The 22,680-nt window shown below is 41.3% G+C and overlaps 1 protein-coding gene across 8 annotated transcripts in view; it reads right to left on the bottom strand.

Moving 5' to 3' along the window:
* The window catches only part of PAK6 (p21 (RAC1) activated kinase 6), a 41,235-nt gene extending 26,039 nt beyond the window's left edge, over positions 1-15,196 (bottom strand). For 2 of the 8 annotated variants that reach the window (XM_035327693.1, XM_035327694.1), the window contains exons 1-2: positions 14,675-15,196; positions 2,685-3,009 (exon numbers count right to left, since the gene is read on the bottom strand). Coding sequence is in view for 1 of the 8 variants with exons in the window: in XM_035327692.1 (XP_035183583.1) it covers positions 2,170-2,257 (88 nt within the window). In the remaining 7 variants the exon portion in view is untranslated. Of the gene's footprint in view, positions 1-1,353; positions 1,496-2,169; positions 2,369-2,684; positions 3,010-7,930; positions 8,054-14,674 lie in introns of those variants that run through there. The other 6 variants (XM_035327692.1, XM_035327691.1, XM_035327687.1 and 3 more) reach the window with 6 other exon arrangements.
* Between the last annotated feature and the right edge of the window lie 7,484 nt (positions 15,197-22,680).

Genomic DNA, 22,680 nt, shown 5'->3' with positions numbered 1-22,680 from the left:
AAACCTAAGGTGCACTCATAATGCAAGTAAATATAAATAATTATTGTCTACAACTACACTCTGTTCATCAATAAATTACAAAGTAATCTAATTACTAACACTATAAATTAAAATGGCTCTGCCCTAGGGTAAATGTAATTTCCTGAGATTTTTCTGAGGGAAATAGATTCCAACTTTAAGTCTGTCATCACCCTACATTCACATTACCTGATTAGTCCCAAACTAACATGAGATCCCAGTGCATTAGTCCTCCAGCTATACAGTAATTCTCCTGCAACTTTTAGAAACCATACTGAGAAATTCCTTAGAAACAAGGCCTAAATTAGCCACGTCCTCATTCTTTACTCTGTTGCACTGAGTCTATACCTTGGAAGGCAAAGAGGCAAGAAAGCTGATCCCCTAACCCAGAGCCTCCTGTAGCAAGATCTGAAAGTTTGCTGCATTTCTCCAGCTATCAGTGCTGAGCAGGACAACATATTGGCTAGCCTTCTGCTGCTCTTGCTGACTTCAGAGCTGATGTCCTATATGTGCAGAACTGATCGGCAGCTCTTAATGAGATGAGACTTCACCACAGTACCTCGATCAGTACCTCAAGAGAACGTGATAGCAATGCGGAACTTGGAACCTGGCTGAGTTTTTAGCTGCAGGTGGAGTTGGCTAGTCCATGCTGTTTTAAGCAGTTTGCACAAAATATTTTAGCTTTTTTTTCTGCTTGTGAATTTCCCTGAGAACATCAGAGAAGTAGGTTAAAAAGTGTTCTTCCCTCCCCCCCCCCCCCCAAAATCAGAGACAAGAGACAGGAAAGTCAAACTTCCTGGTATGTGCTTCTCCTTGTGAATGAAAATAATTTTGTGACCAAACAAGAATTTGTGTTTCATTTTTGCGCACCTTATCAATAGGACCCAGGATGTTTTTTCCAGGTATATTTCCAGGTATATATGTATACCTACAGCCATACTGGCACCCATCTAGACAGAAATAACCCCTGCACAGGGAGCAGACTGTCCACCGTGAAGCACAGTTACTAATCCAGCCAACTATTTGTTGATAGCTCTTTCCCTTATTTGATCAGCTGTCTTTGTTACTGGATATATAATCCTTTGCTCACACTTAGCACACAGGATGTACATACCAGGGCAGTTGTAGAATATGAACATCATTATACAGCTTCGTCATGCCATCAAGAATGAGACTGTTCAAAGGGATGGGAATTGAGAGAGAGCCAGCAGTGTTCCTTTCCCCAGCAGCTCTGGAGGGGCATAGCTCCTCGGATTTTACCCAAACACGTAATTTTCAGCAAACACCTCTTACTATATGTGCATTCCCCAGCACCACCTGAGAACTCTCACTCACCAGCCACAAACGTCTCTTCTGTTTTTGTTTGTTTGTTTGTTTTTGGTTTGGGTTTGTGTTTTGTTTTTTGGTGGTTTTTTTTTTTTTTTTTTTTTTTTTTTTTTCAGTGCTGTGTCCCCAAATACATTAAGGCATTAATGTCCTGGCAAAGAAGAAAATACATGTATCAGCAAACATTAATGGACAAGACTACTTCTGTAGCTGTGAGATGAAATACTTGTCTGTATATGTTGGCTACCACTTGGCAAAAATAATCAAGTACAAATGCCCAATAGGATAGTAACTATACAGTTATATAGTAAAACTTATAGTAATGTAAACTGGAGGAAATCAGCCAGCTTTCAGATAGCCAAGATACACATACACCCACACATACACACCCCCCCACACGCGAGTACTACAACACAGTGTTTCAGTAGGTGTGCTGAAAAGCCCTTGGCTAGCACAGCAGCCAGAAGGTCAGGAATACAGACACGAGGGGTTGTAACTGGTGAGTCGATTAGACTTCTTCAAAGGTATGGTAAGGGTCCTCACAGATACAGGTCTTAGGAGGAGATATTGCTATGTCTCGCATAAAGGCAATAAGCATGCATGTTCCTGACGTGCTGTCTGCTTTCCCAAGCATCACCCAGAGTACTTTTAACCCCTTCGTCACCCCAGTGCCTTAAGATCATCACCCAGCAATATTCAACAATGCATTTTCCTCTCCACATTCCCCATCATCTTCACTCTCCATAGGTTACACTACCAGACCCCAGAGACCCATACATTGGCCCATCTAAAAGACACTGGAAGGCAAAAAACACAAGATCTTACTGGCAGTCCTGCTGCAACAATGCTGGTAGAGGACAATTCCAAGTGAGAGGAGAAAGAAGGGTCTGCAGGGAAACTCTCCCACTGCCATGCAGCAAAGCCGATTGGAGGACGGTGTTGCTGGGCTATAGGAGTAAAGATGAAGTAAACTCCTTCCCAAAGGAATCCAGCTCCTGGTTTTTCTTCCCTTCCAGAACCATCCCTCGAGAGAAAAAATTGTATGACCACCCTGAACGGTTCGCCTCTCACTTTGCCCAGGGCTGGCATTGCCAACACACGTGTGATCGTTACGCTAGTTCCTGGCAGTGGCGAGGCTGAGCTCTGAAGGGAAGGGGTTAAGCTGTAGCAGCACAGCCACTGGGGAACAGAGATGTTAGTTTAAACTGACAAACCTAGTCCTCTGTAAACAGAGGAAACAAAAATCGCATGAAACTGCAGCGATTAGGACAGTGTTGCTACTGCTTTAAAGCAAGCAAGCAAGCCAATGTTGAACCCCAAACCTGCAGGAGGGAGCTTACCCCTGGCTCTTCATTGCTCTGTAACCAGAGGTGAGGTGGAAATGCTCTGCCACCGGGATCCGCTGACACGCCGATAAACTTGGGAGAGAAAGATGGCAGGAGAAAGCGGGAGAAGCAAAAGGGGTGGAGGCAAGTCTGACATGTTTGTACAGTGCCTGGTTCACCTAAGCTGCTGAGTTTGATTTCAGGGTGTGGTAGTAGATGGAGCACAGACGCAGTCAGCGCGGAGAAGCCTCAGATTCATGTTCCAAAGGAAAATAACACACACCGACAGCAGAGGCTCGTGGGACCATCTTGCCTTCTCACTGTCTCCTCCTTTTGGTCCCTACGGGGGGAAGACAGAGAGAAAGAGCTCAGTCACACCTAGGCACTGAGGCTTGCTAGGTCACAGGCAAGAACCTCGGGAAGATCATCTCCCACTCCCCTCCACCCTTTCCTAACCCCCCCTGCTTCACTGCTGACCTATTAAAGCTCCCACTTGCTTGTTAGCTCCTCTCTCTCCGCTCCACAGCCTCAGGGCCTAGAGCTGCTGCGGCTTCTAACGAATCCCAACATCTCCGCCTGTGTCGCCTGGCTGCAGATTTCAGGACCTGCCACCAATTCCTTGTCGTTCCTGGCAGGAAAGCTTTGATTGTTTGCTATAGGGCTGGCTATAGAAGAATCCACCAATTTATTTGCATTGCAGATGTGCAGCACATGACCTGGCGCTTTTACTTCTCCCCTGTCGCTTGCCATGACTCAGTGCTGCGAGGTCTGAAGTCTAGTATCACCCCTGTAATCCTGTTGCGCTGGCTGTGCCGTGCCTCAGGGTTTACTGACTCCTGGAAATAGACATTTCCACAAGCGACCTGCGTTCGGTAGGACGCCGGCTCCACCACCGCTCAGCAGTAGCGGGTGTGCGCAGGTGGAAGGGCTCGTTATCGTCAGGGGACAGGTCAGAGTTCACCGCAGCAAACCCTGCGACTGCTCTTTCTCCGCTGCAAATAAAGGGGATTCTTGGCCTCTCCCAACCACGAACAATAAACAGTGCTGGCTTAACCCCAAGGTGCATTATATTTAGATCCAAAGAGCAGAGATAAAAGTCAGCCTTAAAAATCCTCCCCCCGCACTATTCCTCCCCCACTCCCACCCCCACAAAAAAATACCCCCCCCCCCACTTTTTTTTCCACCTTAATTCTGTTAAATTGCCCTTAAAATGAATAAATGTCATATTACTAATAACCATTAGGCTGTCATCATTTCTGCTGGGAGTGGGCTCGTGCAGTAGAAACGGGCCAGCTCAGCACATTTCCCCATTCCCATTTTCCTTCCTACCAGTTCATCCTGCCTGGCTGGGAGGTGGTGGTGCCGTACAGCACCCAGAGTCACAGATTTAGTGGGAATGCCCAAGATCTAAGGTAGCGTTATGGAGAAAGAACAGAACTGGGGTTCCAATGGAAAATGTCAAGGAAACCCTGGCATTTTAGCTGATGGTCTGAGGTTCGTAATCCTCATTTACAGATCTGCTAGCTAAATTGTGGAAGGCTGCTTCCTGAGAGTGCAGTCACAGCTTATACGTTACACAGCAGGTCCTTGCCTGCCAGAGCCTGCCAAAGAGACCAAGATTTCCTGCCTGTTACCTCACAGCAGCATCCCTAGGGTATAAGAAGTGAAGTTAGCCAGGTTCCTTTCTGTCTGGGGATTAGTTTGCCTCCTCCTACAGGGCAAGCCCCATACACTGATGCAATCAAAAAAAAAAAAAAAAAGTTCACGTTAATAGGAAATATACTACAATCAAGATCAAGAGAGAGGGACAGCATTCTTTCTCCTAAAGACTGGAACTTGCAAGGCAGAAAAACTACTGTGGAGGATCAGAAATAAGGAAACAGAGCATTAATCCTTCTAGGTGTGGAGGAAGCATGATGACTGCTAACCATCATTGTCATCTGCTATATCTGTGCTTTGGTGATGTGCCAATCGGTGAGGAGTCAGTCATCTACACAACGATAGCTTTGGGAGCGTCACAAAGAAATGTCATTTATATTCTACAAGGAGTCACTCAGGCTTGGAACTGGCTTCAGATTTGCATAAGTATTATATTTTATGCATTTACATGCTAAGACAGTCTTCTAGAACAAGATGCAAGTTCTTTATAAATGGAAGAGCCTGATTTTACTTGTCAAGACACAAGCTTAGATGGAAGCAAAGCAGCTTTGAGTTAGTGTGAACCTCTGCTGCCCACAGTCTTAATGAAAAATTAGGACGCTTTCCAGTCTTTCTGTTCACAAGTTTGGTCCCAGTAGTCCTACACACTTTGAAGAAAAAATTACCAGTAAAAGTGATGCATCTCTAATTTTCCCCTTTAGCATTTGTCCCTTTATTAAACATTTCTCTGCTCCTTCCCTGCCCACTGCTCCCTTCTTACCTAGAGAATTGCACAAGACAATATAAATAATTATGCTCACACATTTCTATAAACACATGCACACACACCCCACTCCTCCTACAGCTGCTGTACTCCATGCTTCTCATTGAGAACCTGTCTTATCTACGGCAGCCATAACCTGCGAGCAAGAAGTGCTGCAGGGTACATTGACTAAACGCTTGCATCGCAGGCAGCTTATCTCGTTCATCTACACAGCAAAATGGCCATTCCATACGCCATGCCACCTTCCCCCCGCAAAGCATAACAAATTTCTGATAAAAACTGCTGATCTCTCTCTTCTCTTCCTCATCCTGCCCATCCACGTCACAGCACCAGGAGAGCGCTGGTACCTCACTTCCTGCACTGCCGCGACAACAGATTTATTTAAGCCCACTTCATCTCGACTGGAGCAGATTTTTGTGGGAGAAACAAACTTTTCAACATTTTACTACGGCAACATGCAAGGCAGGACACTTCTAACCTTTAAAAAAAAGGTTAGAGGCACCATGGCCAACTGTGCCATATTCAAGGGCTTCCTTCTACTTCAGCCAGGACAAGTGTATTTGGCCACCTGTTTTGTGCTTTTGGGGAACTAAGCAAGCTATGGGGAAAAAAAATAATAAATAATAATAATAATAAACAAATATTAATAAAAAACAATATCCTGTTTCAACCAAGCTTCCAAACAAAGCCTAATGCCAAGGTACAGTAACTTTGATGCAGTCAAGAAATCCCAGGAAAAACTGAGGCTATCCCATCCATGGAGCAAGGCTGTGATTTGGAGCTGGATCTTCTAGCAGGGCTCCTCTAAACTCTGGGATTTGCTTGGAGGCATAAATGCACTTCCGTCAGGAGCTGTGGTCTCTTCTCTTTCACGGCTCTTGAAATCCAGAGTGAACTAACATGGAAGTGCAAAACGGTGCTAACAGCAGGGACAAAGGGGTCACCATGAGAAAGGGTGTGTTGCAAACTCACGAAGCATCAGCTGGTGGGAGGAAGCACAAGATAGGAATCAAATCGGCAAGTCTCATAATCAACACATGAGATTAGCAGGCCTGGAGATGAGAAGGTAGCAATCCAGAGGCAGTTTCACTTTAAATAAGTGCTTACAGTTGTGCTACTTTTCCCCAAGGCTATTGCATTCAGAGGTGGGCAGAGAATCTTAAGACAGCACTATCTGGATTGCTTGCTTACATATTAGGGCTATCTCCTACTTTCCACGCACTGCTGACATTTATAAAGGTAGCATCCCGGAGATCCCAGCAGGACAAGGCCTTATCTGCACTCCCACTGCATAAGCCTATTCAGTGGGCTTCTAAGTGTCCCCAAGGATTGACAGCCTAATCCAGTTTCCATCTTTTTGCCCCAATTCAAAATGAAAACAAAACACACCAGAACTTAAGAACTGGTTGGTTAAAGTTTACCACCTCGTCTAGAGGACTGCATGCTGTTATAGGACGTGTCTGCATGCTCAAATCTGGCAGATCATTGTGGGACCGAGAGTCCGTAACACTAAATACAGCGCACACTGGGTCACATGAAAGAAGAAAATTCATGCTGTTCCAGGCTCTCACCAGCACCAGGGCAGACTCACAGTCTCGCCAGGACCTGGCAACTCCAATGATGGAGTAGAGCACAGCTGGCAAGGAAGCAGCATGGAGATCTGCAACCTGGACTGAGAACGTCTGGAGCAGCGAGAGCCAAGAACGTAGGCAAGAAAGCAAATTAATCTTAAAGAGGGTAGGAAAACAACAGACTTTAAATTTTAACTACCACTCTGATGAGAAGTTGAAACCAAAGCTTGAGAGGATCACCTGAACACACCACAGGTTATTTTGCTACTGGTAAAATTCCTGTGGCTTGGTAGACATTCCCTGCAGGTAATGTCAATACAGCTTGGATCACAGCCACCTCACACTTCTTCCACATCTTTTACTTGCAAAAATTAACAGACATATTAGATTATAAAAGAAGTAACATCATGCTCCACCAGACAAGTCTGTGCCACTCTACAAGAGGTGTATCTGCTGCTTCCCACAAAAGTCAGGATGACCAGTGCTGCAATGGCAGCATCACAGCACAAAGTCAGCGTAGCCTACCTTCTCACAGGTTCGCCAGGTCACCTTGGGAAAGTCTTTCTGCACACCAGTAAAAGGACTGTGACAATGCTTAACTCCCCCAGAACAGAGGCAGCTTAATCTGTTGTTTTTTCAAGCATGCTGCGATCCTTAAAGATGCTATAGAAATGCAGATTGAAATCCCTGACTGACATAAGAGGAATACATACGACAGCTTCTGCTCAGAATAACTAGGTCAGTCAGCTATTGCAAAAGTATTAACCAGAATTCAGAGAATTCCTAGTGGCTAAAATAATGGTAGCAAAAGTCTAACACCATTTGCTGTTATTAGTCACTCCCTACCTCTGGGTACATTCAAACCCAACTCTCAAGAGCCTGGAATAATTTGAGGGCTGCAGTTTGTGCTTGTCAAAATCCAGCCACATGGCTCCCTGCAGCACAGCAGGTTCTCGTCCCGCTTGTTGCCATGTGGAGGCAGGGAACAACAACTGCCCTTGCAGACAACGCAGCCTTAAGCAGCTGAATGCGTGCAGCCTCTCAGAGCAGCCCTGTTAATCCTGTGCTGGGAAGCAGGCAGGCATCGTGGTCATCGTCCCAGCAGCAGCCACCCTACAGCAAATGCAGGAGGGTGCTTTGTACTACGGTGGTGTGTGGTAGCTTATTTTGGGGTAAAATGGTAAAGGCAGAGAGCAGCTGTTTGAGGGGAATATGACGAAAAGAAAAAGGGAAGGGTTGGCTGCTGCCATGGGGATGAGTTTCCACACCTTAGCTCAACCCCTCCCAATTGCTGAGGCTGGACTAACAATTGCTTTCCTCTGGCTGGTTGGCACCACTGCATGCCACTCATTCGCAGTTTTGCACTGCAGTTCCTCCTTGTGCAGGTGCAACTCTACATCTGCTTGCAGACCGTACCACAGAGCTGATCAATACAATACTTGCATCAAATAATAATTAAAAAAAAATGTTTTAATGAGACGAGGGTGTAGGCAAAGGGTTAAACCTGCTTATTTAATTTTTTAATTAATATATAATTTATTTTTAACCTCAGATTGTTTCAGTGGCCTGGCATAAAGCTCAGCCATACAGTCATGCCACCACAACTCAGAAGCCAGCAACCTGCAATGCTGGAACTGGGCCTTCTTGTTCTGCCACTGAAACAAGCATGTCATAATACTCTACCCTCAGTTTGCTTTATCTACATGAGCTGTCAATGCACTGGAGTCCGCAGGATGGTTTGCAAAGGATTAATTGGTCATAATTGCCACTTAGAAATTTATTTGTATAGTGTAGAAAAATGTGAGCTGTGATATCCTCGTCTTGCATAGTAACTGCTACAACAAAGAAAAGAGAAAAAGTCAATTACTACTAAGAATGCTTTTTGGTCTTTCCTGCTAGTAGTTAGAGAAACCTTTTACTTTCTTTATCCTCAGCTCTCTTTCCCAGTTTTCATCAAAGCTGGGATCTATAATAGTATGAACACTAGTCTAAGACAGAATGAGGTGCTGGTTTCTCTGGGGCAGTGTTTCATCAGAACACATGCGGTGGGCGCATAATGAAGCTTCCAACCACCATTCTCCATTTAAAAATAAAAATAAAAAATAAAACTACCTAAAACATTTATGAAACTAATAATGCTCGCAGATTCCACAATAAGAAACTAAAATGTGCACACAGGTAATGCAGCTTATAAAGGACTGAACATGCCAAATGTCTGTTTCTGGTATTGTAAGAACACTTTCATACCAAAACCATACCACATGATAAATGGAGTCCAAATTAAACACGCTTATACAGCCTACATGGACCACATGTACCTGCTGGTACAGCCCACATGGACCTGCTGGTATTTGGCTACAATCATAACAAACGTGCTTCCTTTGGAACAAGTCTACGTCCTGCTGGCCACTGCAAAGAATGAAACCATAGCAGTGTAGCTGGACCAGAATCCTCTTCAGGATAACTCCAGAAACTAATCCACTAATATATATATATATATGTATATATATATTATTTATATATCTGTATACATATATATATATATAGTTAATAGTAATTAAGAAAGGAGCAACATTAGACATAACCATTTAAGAGCAGATAAAATGGCACATCTGTTCTGCAGATCTTGAGGCTCTGAAGATGGCATCACAAAAATAAGTGGAAAACATTTGTTAAACTTCTACTTACTTCAAAAATGACTAATACCTATATATATATATACACACACACACACATACACACACATATTTCTTGTTTGTGTGCTCTCTGGAGCACCAAATAAATTCTATAAATAAATTAATTCAGAGAAAGGTGTTCAAATTTAAAAAGTATCAACTTAGTTCATTAAAAAAAAATGAACTAATGAACTAAAATGAACTAAATGAACTATTTTTCTTTAAAATCAAACACTTGCTAAGATTTCTAATGAACATTCTGTTTTGTTCTGCAGAACTTTCATTGAAATCAAAAGTCTGGCTAGCAGTGAAATGCTTAAGCAAAGATTCTCTGCAGAAATAGTTGGGTAGTTATCTGGAAAATTCTTTAATTTCCTTCTTTCAACAAATAACGAGCTTGGTCCAAGAACAGCCACGACCCATTATGAAGGGGATCACAAACCACAAGTTAGAAGTAGCCAGATAATGTAGGTGAGCAGCTGGCAAGTGACCCTAAGTTCTAAGAGACTTTTAAAAACGTGCTTTTAAATGACACAGACATAAATGGCAATGTTCTTTAAATAAGATATTGGCTCAGCGTTACGTCACTCAGGCTGCTATTTTGCAGAAGCTTAGAGAGAACATATTTAGAACTTGGAAGAGAACACAAAAGCCTGAAGAACGTCTGCAAGTTCGTGGTTTGGAAACAAGCAGCAGAATTAATATTTTCTTGTCTCTTAGCCCCCAGCTGCACATATTTTATAATGAAGCATTAGAAATCAGGAGGTTTCCTCAGTGGCAGTTGCTAACAGGAGCATCTAGGTTTGCAATCTGATTTTCCACAACTTTCACTACATACTCAGCAGTTCTGATTTCTGCTAATTAATTATGTTTATACCCACACTGGGCAGCTTACTGTAGCATGAACAGCTCAAAGACAACTTGCCCAGAGACTGTTTTCCACAGTCAGCTGTAACATCTGTTCTTCAGCTCCAATCCAAAGTCAACTGAAAACAGAGTTTTTTCACTGACTTCCACAAGTGCTAGAAGGACTCTTATTCTAAGCTGGATGTTACAGAAAAGAAGTCAATTTCTAACACTACTGTATGCATTTATGTACTTTCTTGGGCAAGGCCCAAGGCACTCATTATAAAGTGTAACACTCTGCTTAATTCTTCCAGAAGCCAATCGTAAGGCTACTATGAATTTTAATGAGCACTGAATCAGGCCCCAGATGGTTTTTAAAGCTAAATTATCCTGATCTTGGTTATTTTAAGCTCAGTGCATTGCCTTCTGGCCACTACACATTTTAACCCCTCTATACCTGGTCCAGATTAAGGCAAGTCTATCACTCCTCCCTACCTAAGCACAGATCTTCATCTCTGCTGCTAACAACCCTCAGCTCCTGCTCTACCTTGAAAAGTCACAGCCTTTAAAGAATATCCAAAGGCTGACACAGGTGAGAAAATAAATGTACCCACAATACAATAAGGAGGACAGCAGCCTGGTCCATACTCTTTCAGTATGGCAAGCAAGGCTCCACAGCCTGTTTAGTTCCATCTTCTGGGCACAGTAACAAGAATAGGATCAAGCTTAGACGAGATGAGCAAGATCTATGAAATTTTCCTTGAATTTTCAATGGAAAAGGCAGCAGAGGATGACAAATATATATATATATATATATATAGTAGCTTACATGGCTTTGTGCATTGCAGAGAAAACCAGTAGGCCATCAGTAAGACAACATACTACAGACAGTCCTGTTTAACTAGATTCTTAGGGGAAAAACAATTGAGCTCAGAGCTATCAAGTTGACTAATGTCAGTTCATAGAGATACTTGTCTCTGCTGAAACTGCTGAGTATGTTTGCCTTCTTGTTTGAAAGGGTAAACGTCATTTTAAGAAATAAAATCTCTTTTATATATATACAATGGTGTGTTAAGCATCTCCACATCACGTCGGCTAGACAGCTGTTACTGGCCAATGTCCGCTGACTGCAGTGCCTCAGCTCTAGGACGAGCACTGCTCAGAGCTGTGGTTTAGCTGTGGAGCGACTCTTCAGAGCAGACTACAAATAACCATCCCTATCTACCATAAACCACCATTACCTTATACTTTCCTTCAATTTAATTTGTTTTGGGGGGCTGTGGTTTTATCCTGCAATGTGCTAGCACAAATGGCAACCTGAGCATCTCAGAGATTCACAAGTCCTTCCCCTCAGCAACCTGCAGGAGAAAAAACACATCACCAGGTTTTTTCCACAGTGGTCTTTGGCTGAAGCATCGTTGTTTCTTACTAGACTTTGTGCAAGTCCAGAGGAACATGAATCTGTGCTAGAGAGTTTCATTTTAGGAGGTGATGTGACCAATAGCTGACTGTGGCCAGCAATGCATGCCAGCCTTTGTAAACAAGACAGCTGTTCAGACTACCAGAAGGCCAACTTTTCAGGTTTTTTGTTTGTTTGTTTGTTGTTGTTTTGTTTTTTTCTAATAAATATATATTCTGGAATTTTTTAAAACTTCTCTAGTAAACAGACAGACATCACAGAAATGAAAAAGATGAAACAGAAAGAGAACAACTGAAGCGCAGTATTATGCAAACCACCTATGGAAAAGAAGTTACATCACTGTATATTACACAGTTGAGAATGGTTAATGAGTTTATGCTGTTTAATCACCTTAGAATAATGGGCATCACAGCTCGAGGAAGGCAGACAGAGCTGTGAGATGGTTTCAGAATTAGGTGTGTGTGTGTGTGTGTGTGTGTGTGTGTGTGTGTGTGCATGCAAGCACCTCCAGGACACTCTTAACTAGCCATCATTTGTTAAAGCAGAGGATGAGCTCAGTCTCCCACCTCTCTACTGAGACTGCTAAGTGGAGCAGCAGAGGCAACAGTGGGTTCAGTAACTCAGACAACTCTGCCTTCTGAAATGGCCTCTGAGCCCTGAGGAGCATGTTCTTTAACAGGTTTCTGTCCCTTTTGACTTGAACCACATTTGAACTTCTTAGAAGTGAAAACAAAACAAAACAAAACTTTATCCTGTTACTATTCTTCTGAGCATTTGCACACACACCCCTTTTATTATTACATTAGCTTAATTTTGTCTCCATCATTCCCCTGAGAGGAATTACTCATGTCCTGCTATTATTTATTTTATCACTAAGAGCCTAGTTTTTAGCAGTAGTTTTAATTAAATACCAATCCTCCTCTTCAGTTAGGATCACCTGTATCTATCTTGCTGTGCTTTGTGTTCTCTAGCAGTATCATTTGCTCCCTCGTAGTTATCCATCCCACAAGTTCTCTCAGGACCCACAGAAATCTGCCCTTTCCCCCCCAGATCCTATAATCTCAGAAAGAGATATGAGATTTTACTAAAGAAAGGAACAATCACATGGAAGATAATATGGTGCTCGACACTGGTTATGTGGAATTTCAGTGGGCTTAAATTGATGTCAAGTGACACCACCAAAAGCAGTAGCATCTTCTATACCCCGAAGCCATGCTGTCTGCTGCTCTGCATGCTCACAGCATGTTGCTCCTCCTGTTCCTCTTTGTTGTCCATGCTCCTCTGTTGCCTTGCTTGCATGTCCATTGCTTGCAGTGGCACTTGCTCCCCTACCCTCTGATGCTCCACCTATGCACTCCGAACGCACCACTGAAAGTTGCCAGGGCAGGTTTTCTTTGGGAGTTCACAGTTCAGTATGTCCACACACTGGCTAAACACCTCTCCAAAGCCTTTGCTGTCCCTGGATAATGAATCAGATCACAATGTAGACTAGACTTCAAGTACACATGATTCTTGGAAGCTGCCCTAGATTAATGTTTTAAGAGCTATTCATTCATGCTCCCCAAGTTTCAGAGGCAGAACAGATGACTCCTGACTGCGAAGTTGGCAGAAATTTCCTCATCTCAACTATTCCTACAAAGTGGAATCAAACTGCAGCAACAGCATCCAACTGCATTAACTGCTCCAGCGCCTGGCAAGGCTAGCTGCGGAGACAGCACCACCTTACGCAACGACTGCTGGCACCAATCGCCTTCCTGGCCATTATTCCTTACCTGAATTCTGGGCACAAGTACCCTTCCCCAGGCAATCTCGCCTAACCACTCCTCAGTCTGCACAGAGCACAGCTCCCTCCCCAGGCACCACTCCGTTCCTTACCATGCCAGGGCAGGGAGGAGGACGCAACAAGTCAGAGATCCTTTTGATTACACTTTTCACAGATCTGACGAGGATTTTTCCTCCTTCTCAGCTCTGTGTGCAAAAGTTTACTAACTGCATTTACTTCCCTGGACATGAGATGCTTTTGCTTTTACTAGCGTATTTTATTTCTTGTCCAAGAGCAAAGTGGAACTGCACACAATGATTAGATCAATTAGTGTGCAAAGAAAAAGTGTAGACTCACGCCCACAGTCGTCTGCACTTCTAGGCTCGGCAAGTGCATTCCTTAGTGGCTCCAGCACCCTTACAGAATCTGTGCTTTGCTGCATTTTAATTGAGGACTATAATTTATACGCCACAACCCAAGCACAAAATTCTTAGTCTGGAGGGTTCCCAGTTAGGGATAGTCTCAGGTCTTGGCTTATGCCAGGGAGAAGGCGATACTGATGATAAAGGTTTTTTAGATGGTACTATTTTTCCAAAGCTGTCTCTGTATCTTCAAGGTATTTTTTTCCTATCTTAAGTAATGCTTTTCAATTGAGATGCCAGCAACAGGGACAAGGAGGTCTCTACTACTTTCTGCCTCTCCACAAATAGTTTTCAACAGTGATAAACTGGTTGTTCGGGTGTAACTCAAATAGATGCTTTAAAAATAATAATAACAAAAAAAATCCTTGCTCTTGTTTCAATGGTATTTCTTCAAACCAAGCCTGTTAAGAAACTTTGAGCTCAAGATCCCAAAGCAGGAAACACCTTCATTTTGCTTCCTACAGAACAAAAAATACTCTATCAGCATTTAAAAGCACTAAACAAAATTAATAAACTGTAAACCAACCTCTATTTACTAAATTTTACTTGAATTCACCCTGTTCCTAAAACACCCATTATTCTAGTATTTAAGTGCATGATTTAGAAGCACACACAATGGTGCTCATTCACCAATAGTATACAGGCCAGCTAAAGGCAGTGTTAAAAAAAAGCCCTCCCTCCCATTCATATGGCTTTGGACCTCAAAAAAAAATTAGTTCTCATTGGCTGATTAACATTTCCAGCCTGAAAAGGGACTGGTAGAGACATCAGAGATTTATCTCAATTCTACAGTTTGAGAAGGTAAGGATATTTTAGAAGTCATATCAATTTTAGTGTTCAGAGCTGGAGCCTGTTTCCCCTTCTACCTCCCACAGTAGGAGTCTTACCTTGAAAAAAGATCTCTGAGAAATACTTCTGGAGTGAATTCAGTCCCTTCTTCCTTCTGCCGGCAGGTTGCTGCTTGTCTTAAACATGGGAAACATCCCTTGCTTCAGGCAAAAATTCTCAGCAATTTCATCTTAAAGCTTCTTCAGAAGAATCCTGGTTCAGTCTCATACACATGCAAGCACATCAAGCTTGCAGCTGCTTACTCACCAGCATTACCCCAGCGCTGGCTGCACGGAGGAGTATATCAGTGCCAGACGCCCCCTCTTTCTGGCAGTCAGCAGAGGTGTTGGAAGAATAACCGAAGGTAAAATAACCTCACAGTCAGAGGACAGAGAAGACCACAATGATAAATTCCATTAAAGCCTTGCAGTTAGGTAGCTGAGACCTCACTGTAGAAACACACCACTACCAAGATCTGTAATGCAGTGAATCAATGTTTTCTGGGACCTTTTTTTATTGTGGGCTGATGCTGTGATCTCAGCAAAGAGGATGGGACTGCGTGTTGAGTGACATTTTACACAAAAGGCAAGAGCAAGATACTAATCTAGATTCTAGTGCATAAAGACTATACGTGCATTTCCCCTCAACTCAGCCTTGAAATCACAGGACTGCTGACTTATGCTTCACTCCAGGGCGGGGAGGGAGTTAACAGCCATAACAAAGCCTCACACTTTGAGCATCGGTGATTAAAGACTCCTATGCCCTATAGAGATATAAGCTGCAAACCGTGAGTGGCAAGTATAGCGTTACAGCATTGCTCAGGCAAACCAAGTGTTACTTATCAATCTGGTGAGCTCTCCCGTGTCCCTGGGCTGGCTATAGGAACTCTGTGGGTGTTGTGCTGATCTTGCATAACTGGCCTGTATCCATGACATGCAATTCAGAAACACAAAACGTAATATCATCTTGACACTTCTGCAGGCTAAATTTCAGCAACAGATCTCATGGCACCCTGCAGAAGAAGGAAGATAAAGTGTTCTAAGGCTTTAGACCTCATAGGGATGTAAATTAGGACAGATTTATTAAGATGATCGGAACAAGGAGAGTTTACACTGACTGAAACTCTGCAGATGTAACCATTATGTTCCTGCTACTTGAGTCCCAAGTGGAACCCAGCAGAATCTAATTCTGTAATCAAGACAGCAAGTGAAATAGCTTCCCCCCAGTGCAGTCAGTTTTGAAATCAAGTCAAAACCAGCAGGGCTGCCAGTGAAGCAATTAGGTATTTTCCATAGGTAGTCTGATAAAGAAGCCAGTTATTTACTGTTTCCTGGCATGTCAGTTACTTCAGTATTTCCTGGACAACATTCACAAAGGAAAAGCTTTTTTTTTTTTTTTTTTTTTTTTTTTTCCTCTCTTTTTAAAGATGTTGTATCCAAGAGACAATTTTTTTTTTAGCTGTTTTGAGTTGGCTTTTATTTCCTCACCTGGATAACCACAAGCACTTTTTTTGTGAACATTAGGTAACAAGAAAGCCTGCTGCTAATTCTTTCTCATCAGGGCCTGGGGAAAAATACAAGCTGTTGGGCAAAAGCTGAAAAACAAACAGAAAAGATAGGAGGGGGGAGAGAAGGGGAGCGAAAAAATAACTCAGGAGTGAGTCAGTAATGTTCCTCCTGCTTAGTCACCTGTAGTGCTTCTCTCTAGACACACCGGAGATGAAGAATAAGATGCCTGCCTGCCTGCCTGCCTGCCCACCACCTCCTCCTCCTGACAAGGAGTTACAAAAAGAGGAGATGGGGCAGAGTTTTAGGGGACAGTCATTACAGGTGCACACTTTCCAGAGCAGCAGAGCTGACAGTAGCCTGTTTGCTCATGTTTCCCACCCCCTCCTGTCACCCTCTGTGCTATTTCTCAATTAAATCATCTTGAATCAATGTGTTCGTTCGGTGGTTTAAGTTCCTCTGATGGTGCCCGGCAGTTTTGACATCGTAGGGAGTTGCCATGGAGAAAAGGGTGATGTCATTAACACAAAAAGCACTGAATTTACAAATACGACAGGAACAGTGCTATTTATAAAAAGAGCTGCTTTTCTCCCCCCACTCTTTGCTGGAGTGGGTGGAGGCAAAGGCAGCAGTTCCATTCTTGATGTTCCTGTCAACAAGTCTCAGAAATGAATTTTCTTGTTAGAAAATATCCTGAGCTCATGAAATTGCTGAATGCTGTCAGCTTTCGGACTTCATTCATTAGAGCTGGATTTAGCCTTCCAATTCACAGTTGTTTTTGAGGTCATATAACACTTGTGTTTGTATAGTAATTTCTATCCTGGAAAATCTGTGCGGCATTACTGAAATATAGCCACTTCTGAAAGGAAAGACAATAGCATGTAATGAAAAAGAGAGGAGACAGATACCATTTATTTTATTTTATTTTATTTTATTTTATTTTATTTATTTATTTATTTTACGTAAAGGCTTCATGCAGCTTATAATCACTTTGAGTAATAACTCTGACTGTTGGTTTTGCCTTAACTATGCGGGGTGCCATTGTGCATTAATGTGCCCCTTATATAATGAAACATTTAGTGCATATAAAAATTGCAAAAACACAGAAGACAGAGAAAAGAGATAAATTTAGACATGAACGACAACAACAAAATCGAATAAATTAGGAGGAATGAAGGGTGGTTTAAGAACATGACAGAGAACCTCACAGATGCCCAGAGTGTGAAACCTATGCATGTGTATAGCTCCTACACCAAACATACAACCCTCTGGCAAAGGTCCAAAATTCAGTTTTTAATAATATCCACTCAATAAAAGAGCTTAGTTATCAAAGAAAAAAAATGTTTTGATCTCAACAGTTGGTACAACTACACTCCAGTTGAAACAAAAAAACAGAGCAACGCTTTCCCCAGGCTGACTCTCTGGGTACTAACTATTGTCAATAACAAAACCTATTTTGGTAAAATGTTACTGGTTGCACTGTACACTTCAACTGCCCAAAAGCATCACAGTGATAGGAAAGAACAGAAAGTACTAGTCCAAATGCAGGTTAGGAAACCAGCAACTTCGTGCATCAGCGTTACCTTGTTTTTATGTACCACTTCTCCACAGAAGTGAAACATTATGAATATATATACATATTTATATATGAAAATATACATAAAAATATGGTGCCCAGTTTATAAATGGGAAACATAGGATTTAAACAATTTGTTCAGTATCACACACAAAGCCAGGAGCAATGCTGATAGTGGAAGGTAATTCTTCAGTCTGGAACCGTTAGTCTCAGTAACAGAAATTTAACAGACCCATAAGTGCTAGAAGTATTAACAGGGCTTTGCCAAAACATCCACAGCTTCTGCAGCACCATATCCAACAGGTTGGCTTTTAACATAATGAAATTGCGTAGGGTATCCCTATCTCACCTTTACAGCAAGTCCAACTACTCAAACACCATTTCCATATTTGCTGTCTCCTGTTTTGAGAAGACTGGGGTGAATTTACCAGTTTACCAAGAACTGTAAATCTTCTTCATAAGCCTCATCCAGTGGAACGTGCATTCCCAACCACATAGCCCTTTCCCCTCCACCCATTTTGCTATGCATCCATTTCTGGAAAGGATATTGATAGCTCAGGAAACAGTATTGTGGAAGCCACAGGACAGTTTACAGAAGTGAAGAATATGCCATGTAGTGAAAGTCCACAAAAACTTAGGCTTATAACTGAGAAAGTTATGAAGTGATTTGCTGACAGTTTAAAAGTATATAGGTACACTGCTCACTGATAAAAATATCCTAAGTTGAGCAAATAAAATGCAAAAGACATTTTGATCTTGGTGCATGGATCAGGTGTAGCAGAAGTGAATGCTCTTAATCTTGGAGTGAGGATGGCTCCCATGCTCAGCTGTGTGGCAATTATCTGTTGAAAGGACTGGGAACAGGATCAGTGTGACTTTTCCACTGTTGTCTAGCTCAGCATGTGAAAAATATGCTTTCCCAGGAGATGAGGGGGAATAATAATTGTTTTAATTACATAAAAATGGAATGTTCTTATTACACATTCGCTATATGTTAAGCAAATGAGAGACTATCTGTACAGCTGCCCACACCAGTTGTCAGTAATGTTTGCTGTTTCAGGCTAGGCGAGACTACTTTCAGCTGACACTCATGTTTTACATCTTGATATAAAAACTGCTGCTTTTAGTTGCACAGGATCTAAGCAATAGTTTCCAAGATACAAGAATATGGCCGACCCTATTAAAGCTCTATGAATGAAGTTTTGCATGGTTTGCCTGCACACACAGCACGAACAGTTGATGTGCCACTGAAACAATAGGTGTCTGCTTACAGTTTAAAGGATGTTAGATTTAGTCGCCCAAATACTTATCTTTTAAGAAATTATATCAGCAGATCTGGACTATGAAGCCATGGGAACGGACTAATGAAGGGATAAGTTGCAGACTGTTCAGTTCATGGTAGAGGTAAAAAACTAAGCAAGGTTGATTCTTTAGGGAGTAAATGAAAATCTAGTGGTGTGGCAGAATGGTCCAAAATGCCTTTACTGGATCTATTTTTACTGGTCATTTAGGAAATTATCAGTAAGTCATATCCAGCCACCACTAAATCCTGCAATATTTCAACACTTTTCTTCCCAATTAAATGATTCCCGAATGAATGATTATTTGAAGAATTACACTACATTTAACTACATTATTATTCCAGCTTCAAGAAAGGAGCTATACAATTCAAGAGATACTGAAGAACTGTGTATCTAAAGAATGCAAAGCACCAGAAAAACAAACGTAAGCTCAAGCACAGAAACTGAGCAGAAGACTAATGTTTGTCTTTTGTTGGAATTGTGTCATTTAGTTACTGCTCCTGCTTAGTGAACCACACTTCCATATCAATCAGGAGCCACAGGATCAATAATTAAATAGCTTTGGATGGAATTTATGAAAAAAGGAAAGTAGGGAACAATACATAGTTATAGAAGCAACAAAAGGGACTGGGTTCTTCCCAGGTCTTCCTGAGTGACCTCAGTGATCACATGGTAGTTTAGTAATTTAAAATATTCTATCATATAAAAAATGAAGACAGTGAAACCTCCTTATTTCAGAGTTTTCAAGACATGGCATTCTGTTGGATTAATCAAGCAGAGAGGGGCAGTGAGTGTAAAATAGTAAGAATTGAGAGAATGAAACTGCAAAAGGAGCTTCAGTCTTCCTTCAACAATCTTTAAGGGCAATCTTTTTAAGCACATGCACATTAATGTTACTGCAGTGCCCATAGCCCAAGGCTAAATGAGAGACTCTAACCACCAATTCTCAAGACCACGGTCATATAACTCACTTAGAATAAGAACACTGAGCTTTTGTACACCGAAGCATGACTGGGAATTCACCAGTGCACAGCACAGAGTGCAATACCTCAGAAGTTACAGTTTAGCCCAAAGCCACTTTGGAATATTTATTATTTGGGAAATCAGCAGCAGCACAGAGGAAAGACTTGGAATTATTCGCTGATGCACATGCAGGAGGTGTAATTTGTCTACATTTTAAAATATTCATAAATTGTATGAACTAAAAAACAGTTGGATATGATTCATAGTAGATTTTGCAGAACCAGAGCAGAATTAATTAGTGCATGGAATACACAATCTGGTAGGTCAGTCAGAATGACACAAAAAGTGAAGCAACAGTGTACTTCATAAAAAATAATTAGGATTTTTTGCTTCTATAATTTTTTCAGTTTTAGACTACAGATAGAACAAATGGCTCACTTAAGTCCTTTTAAAATTTTCTTTTAAAACATGATTTCACTGTCTCTTCTCAAGTCAGACAGCAAAATTTCAATGAGGTTGATGAGTAGATTTAATTTATTTTATTATGTAAGATTATTTTGCAATGTAATGAGGATAGTGACACAACCACTACGTAGAAAACAATGGAAGCCAATTAGCAAATTAATATAAAGATATTAGAACCGGAAAAATTCATCTTATTGAAATAGTTCAAAAACTTCCAAACATTCAGATTCACATCCTGTCAGCTGTTCATGGTATCCTCAGGGCAACAAAGCTGGTAAAAGGGCCTGAAGTCAGGACCTGTGAGGGGAGGCTGAGGACATCTCGGTCTTTATGTCTACTTTTTATGCCTTGCCCTCTACCAGGTGAAAGAAGAGCTCTGAGATTTGCTAGTCTGTAGCACTAGGCGACAAATGTTGCTGTACAGGAGAGATGTAGCCCTCAAGATTTGGATCCTGTATTTGTCTAAAGTTTGGCAATTTCTTAACTATTTTGCAGAATGAAAGCCTGACAAGAGTCATAAATGTAGTAGTGAGAGTTTTGCTTGGTTTAGAATTACCTAACTATTGTCCCAGGAAAATTTAAGGTTACTGATATAATCCAACATAATTACCTTTATACAGTGCTGAATTTTTGTTAAACATTCCTGAAGTTACATGAATACATAACATAGGCCATAAATAAGAATATCAAATAGTGTTATAATTCTATATCAAAGGCTGTAAATACAAATGTGGGTTCTCACACACCAGCCACATGAAATGCATTCTCCTTATTCATCAATTGAATTTATAGACACACCTAATTTAAGTGTTACAGGGGGCACATATTAAGGTAAATTGCAAGCTACTGTTTCTAGTTCACTCTGGAAATTTTTTGTCAAGTAATTTCTGCTAGCACAAGCACACACAGCTCTGATAATGTATCGATCAAACAGGTGACTAGTTCAACTGAGTGATTTTCATAGCCTTTGTACTTAACGCAGGCCCTAGGCTATGAGAAGTCTCAGATATGAGGACATATAGAACATTTACTTATCAGTTCAAATAAATATACATCAACTATCTCAGTTTAAAAATTTTCCATCTTATACAAATTAAATACCTTTTTAGGAGAGCAGGTGATGAATTCTATAGCTGACATTTCCTTAAAATAATCTTTTAAGAGGCAAACCCTTAGCAAGTTAGCTTTAGAGCTTGCAACACATTTTTTGTAAATATTTGTAGATGCATTTTTCAAAGTGAGTTCTGCTTTGGTGTTAATGGTTTGGCACTCTGATTCTTATTGTTGGCTTCTACAGCTTCTTTTAATCACTTTTCTGCTTTTAACTATCAAACTCTGCTTTTTCTTATCATTTGCACTGACATAATCATGTAGAAGCAATAAAGTCATGTAACGTTGCTAGTCGTTACAGTTCATAAATACCGATGAGGTAACCTGTATTATCTGTAAGTAAAGACAATTATCTTGATGAGCCTTACAAATGCTAGAAGCAACTCCTTTAAACCCAGATAGAGCTGGAAGGGCCTACTGAGCAGTTAGTGACTCAGATCTGTGTTTTTTACCCCAAGTGCATATACACATTTCACAGTATATATACACATCTAATGCACATTTTATTAGCCTAGATTCTTTTTATATATAGCATCTGTTGAGGGGCTCAGTGACTTTCTGCCATAATTTCTAGACCCATTTTCACTAAATATAACACAGTGGACAACATTATGGACATAATTCTTTTACTATTTATGAATTAAAGCACAAAGTGTATGTGAACATGGAGGGAAGGGGCTTCCTATGAATAGCAACAAATTGTTTCAAAGAACAAACAACTATCACTTCTTCAAGTCTTTGTCCATGTGAATCTTCTGTTGAGCAGCTATATAGTCCTAGCTGGACAGCAAGACAGTCCAGGAGTCCTTCTTGGTTACTGCTACATTATACGAATTACCAGTATCTTACAACAATACACGACAATATAGAAGAAGAGGCATTAATTGCTGCATACAATTAACAATCCTGGCAGAAGCAACTACTCTGGTTTAAAAGTTCTAGGGGTAGGTAGGATAATGAAGAGACTACACGTAGAAAATGGTTTGGAAAGAATTTCTTAAAGAACATAAGAATTACAGAAAGGCTTCAGGACATAGATGGCCTTGAATGAGAAGATAGATTCAAACTAGTCCTGCCAGGAATTTCAAAACAGAATGATGACTTTTGCATATGGAAAAAAAATCAGTTTCTTGAACTGCTGAAAA

This window comes from Oxyura jamaicensis, chromosome 5 (genome assembly GCF_011077185.1).
Source record: "Oxyura jamaicensis isolate SHBP4307 breed ruddy duck chromosome 5, BPBGC_Ojam_1.0, whole genome shotgun sequence".
NCBI lineage: Eukaryota > Metazoa > Chordata > Aves > Anseriformes > Anatidae > Oxyura > Oxyura jamaicensis.
Note: the sequence above shows the minus strand (reverse complement) of the source record. Positions and strands in the feature narration are given on the sequence as shown.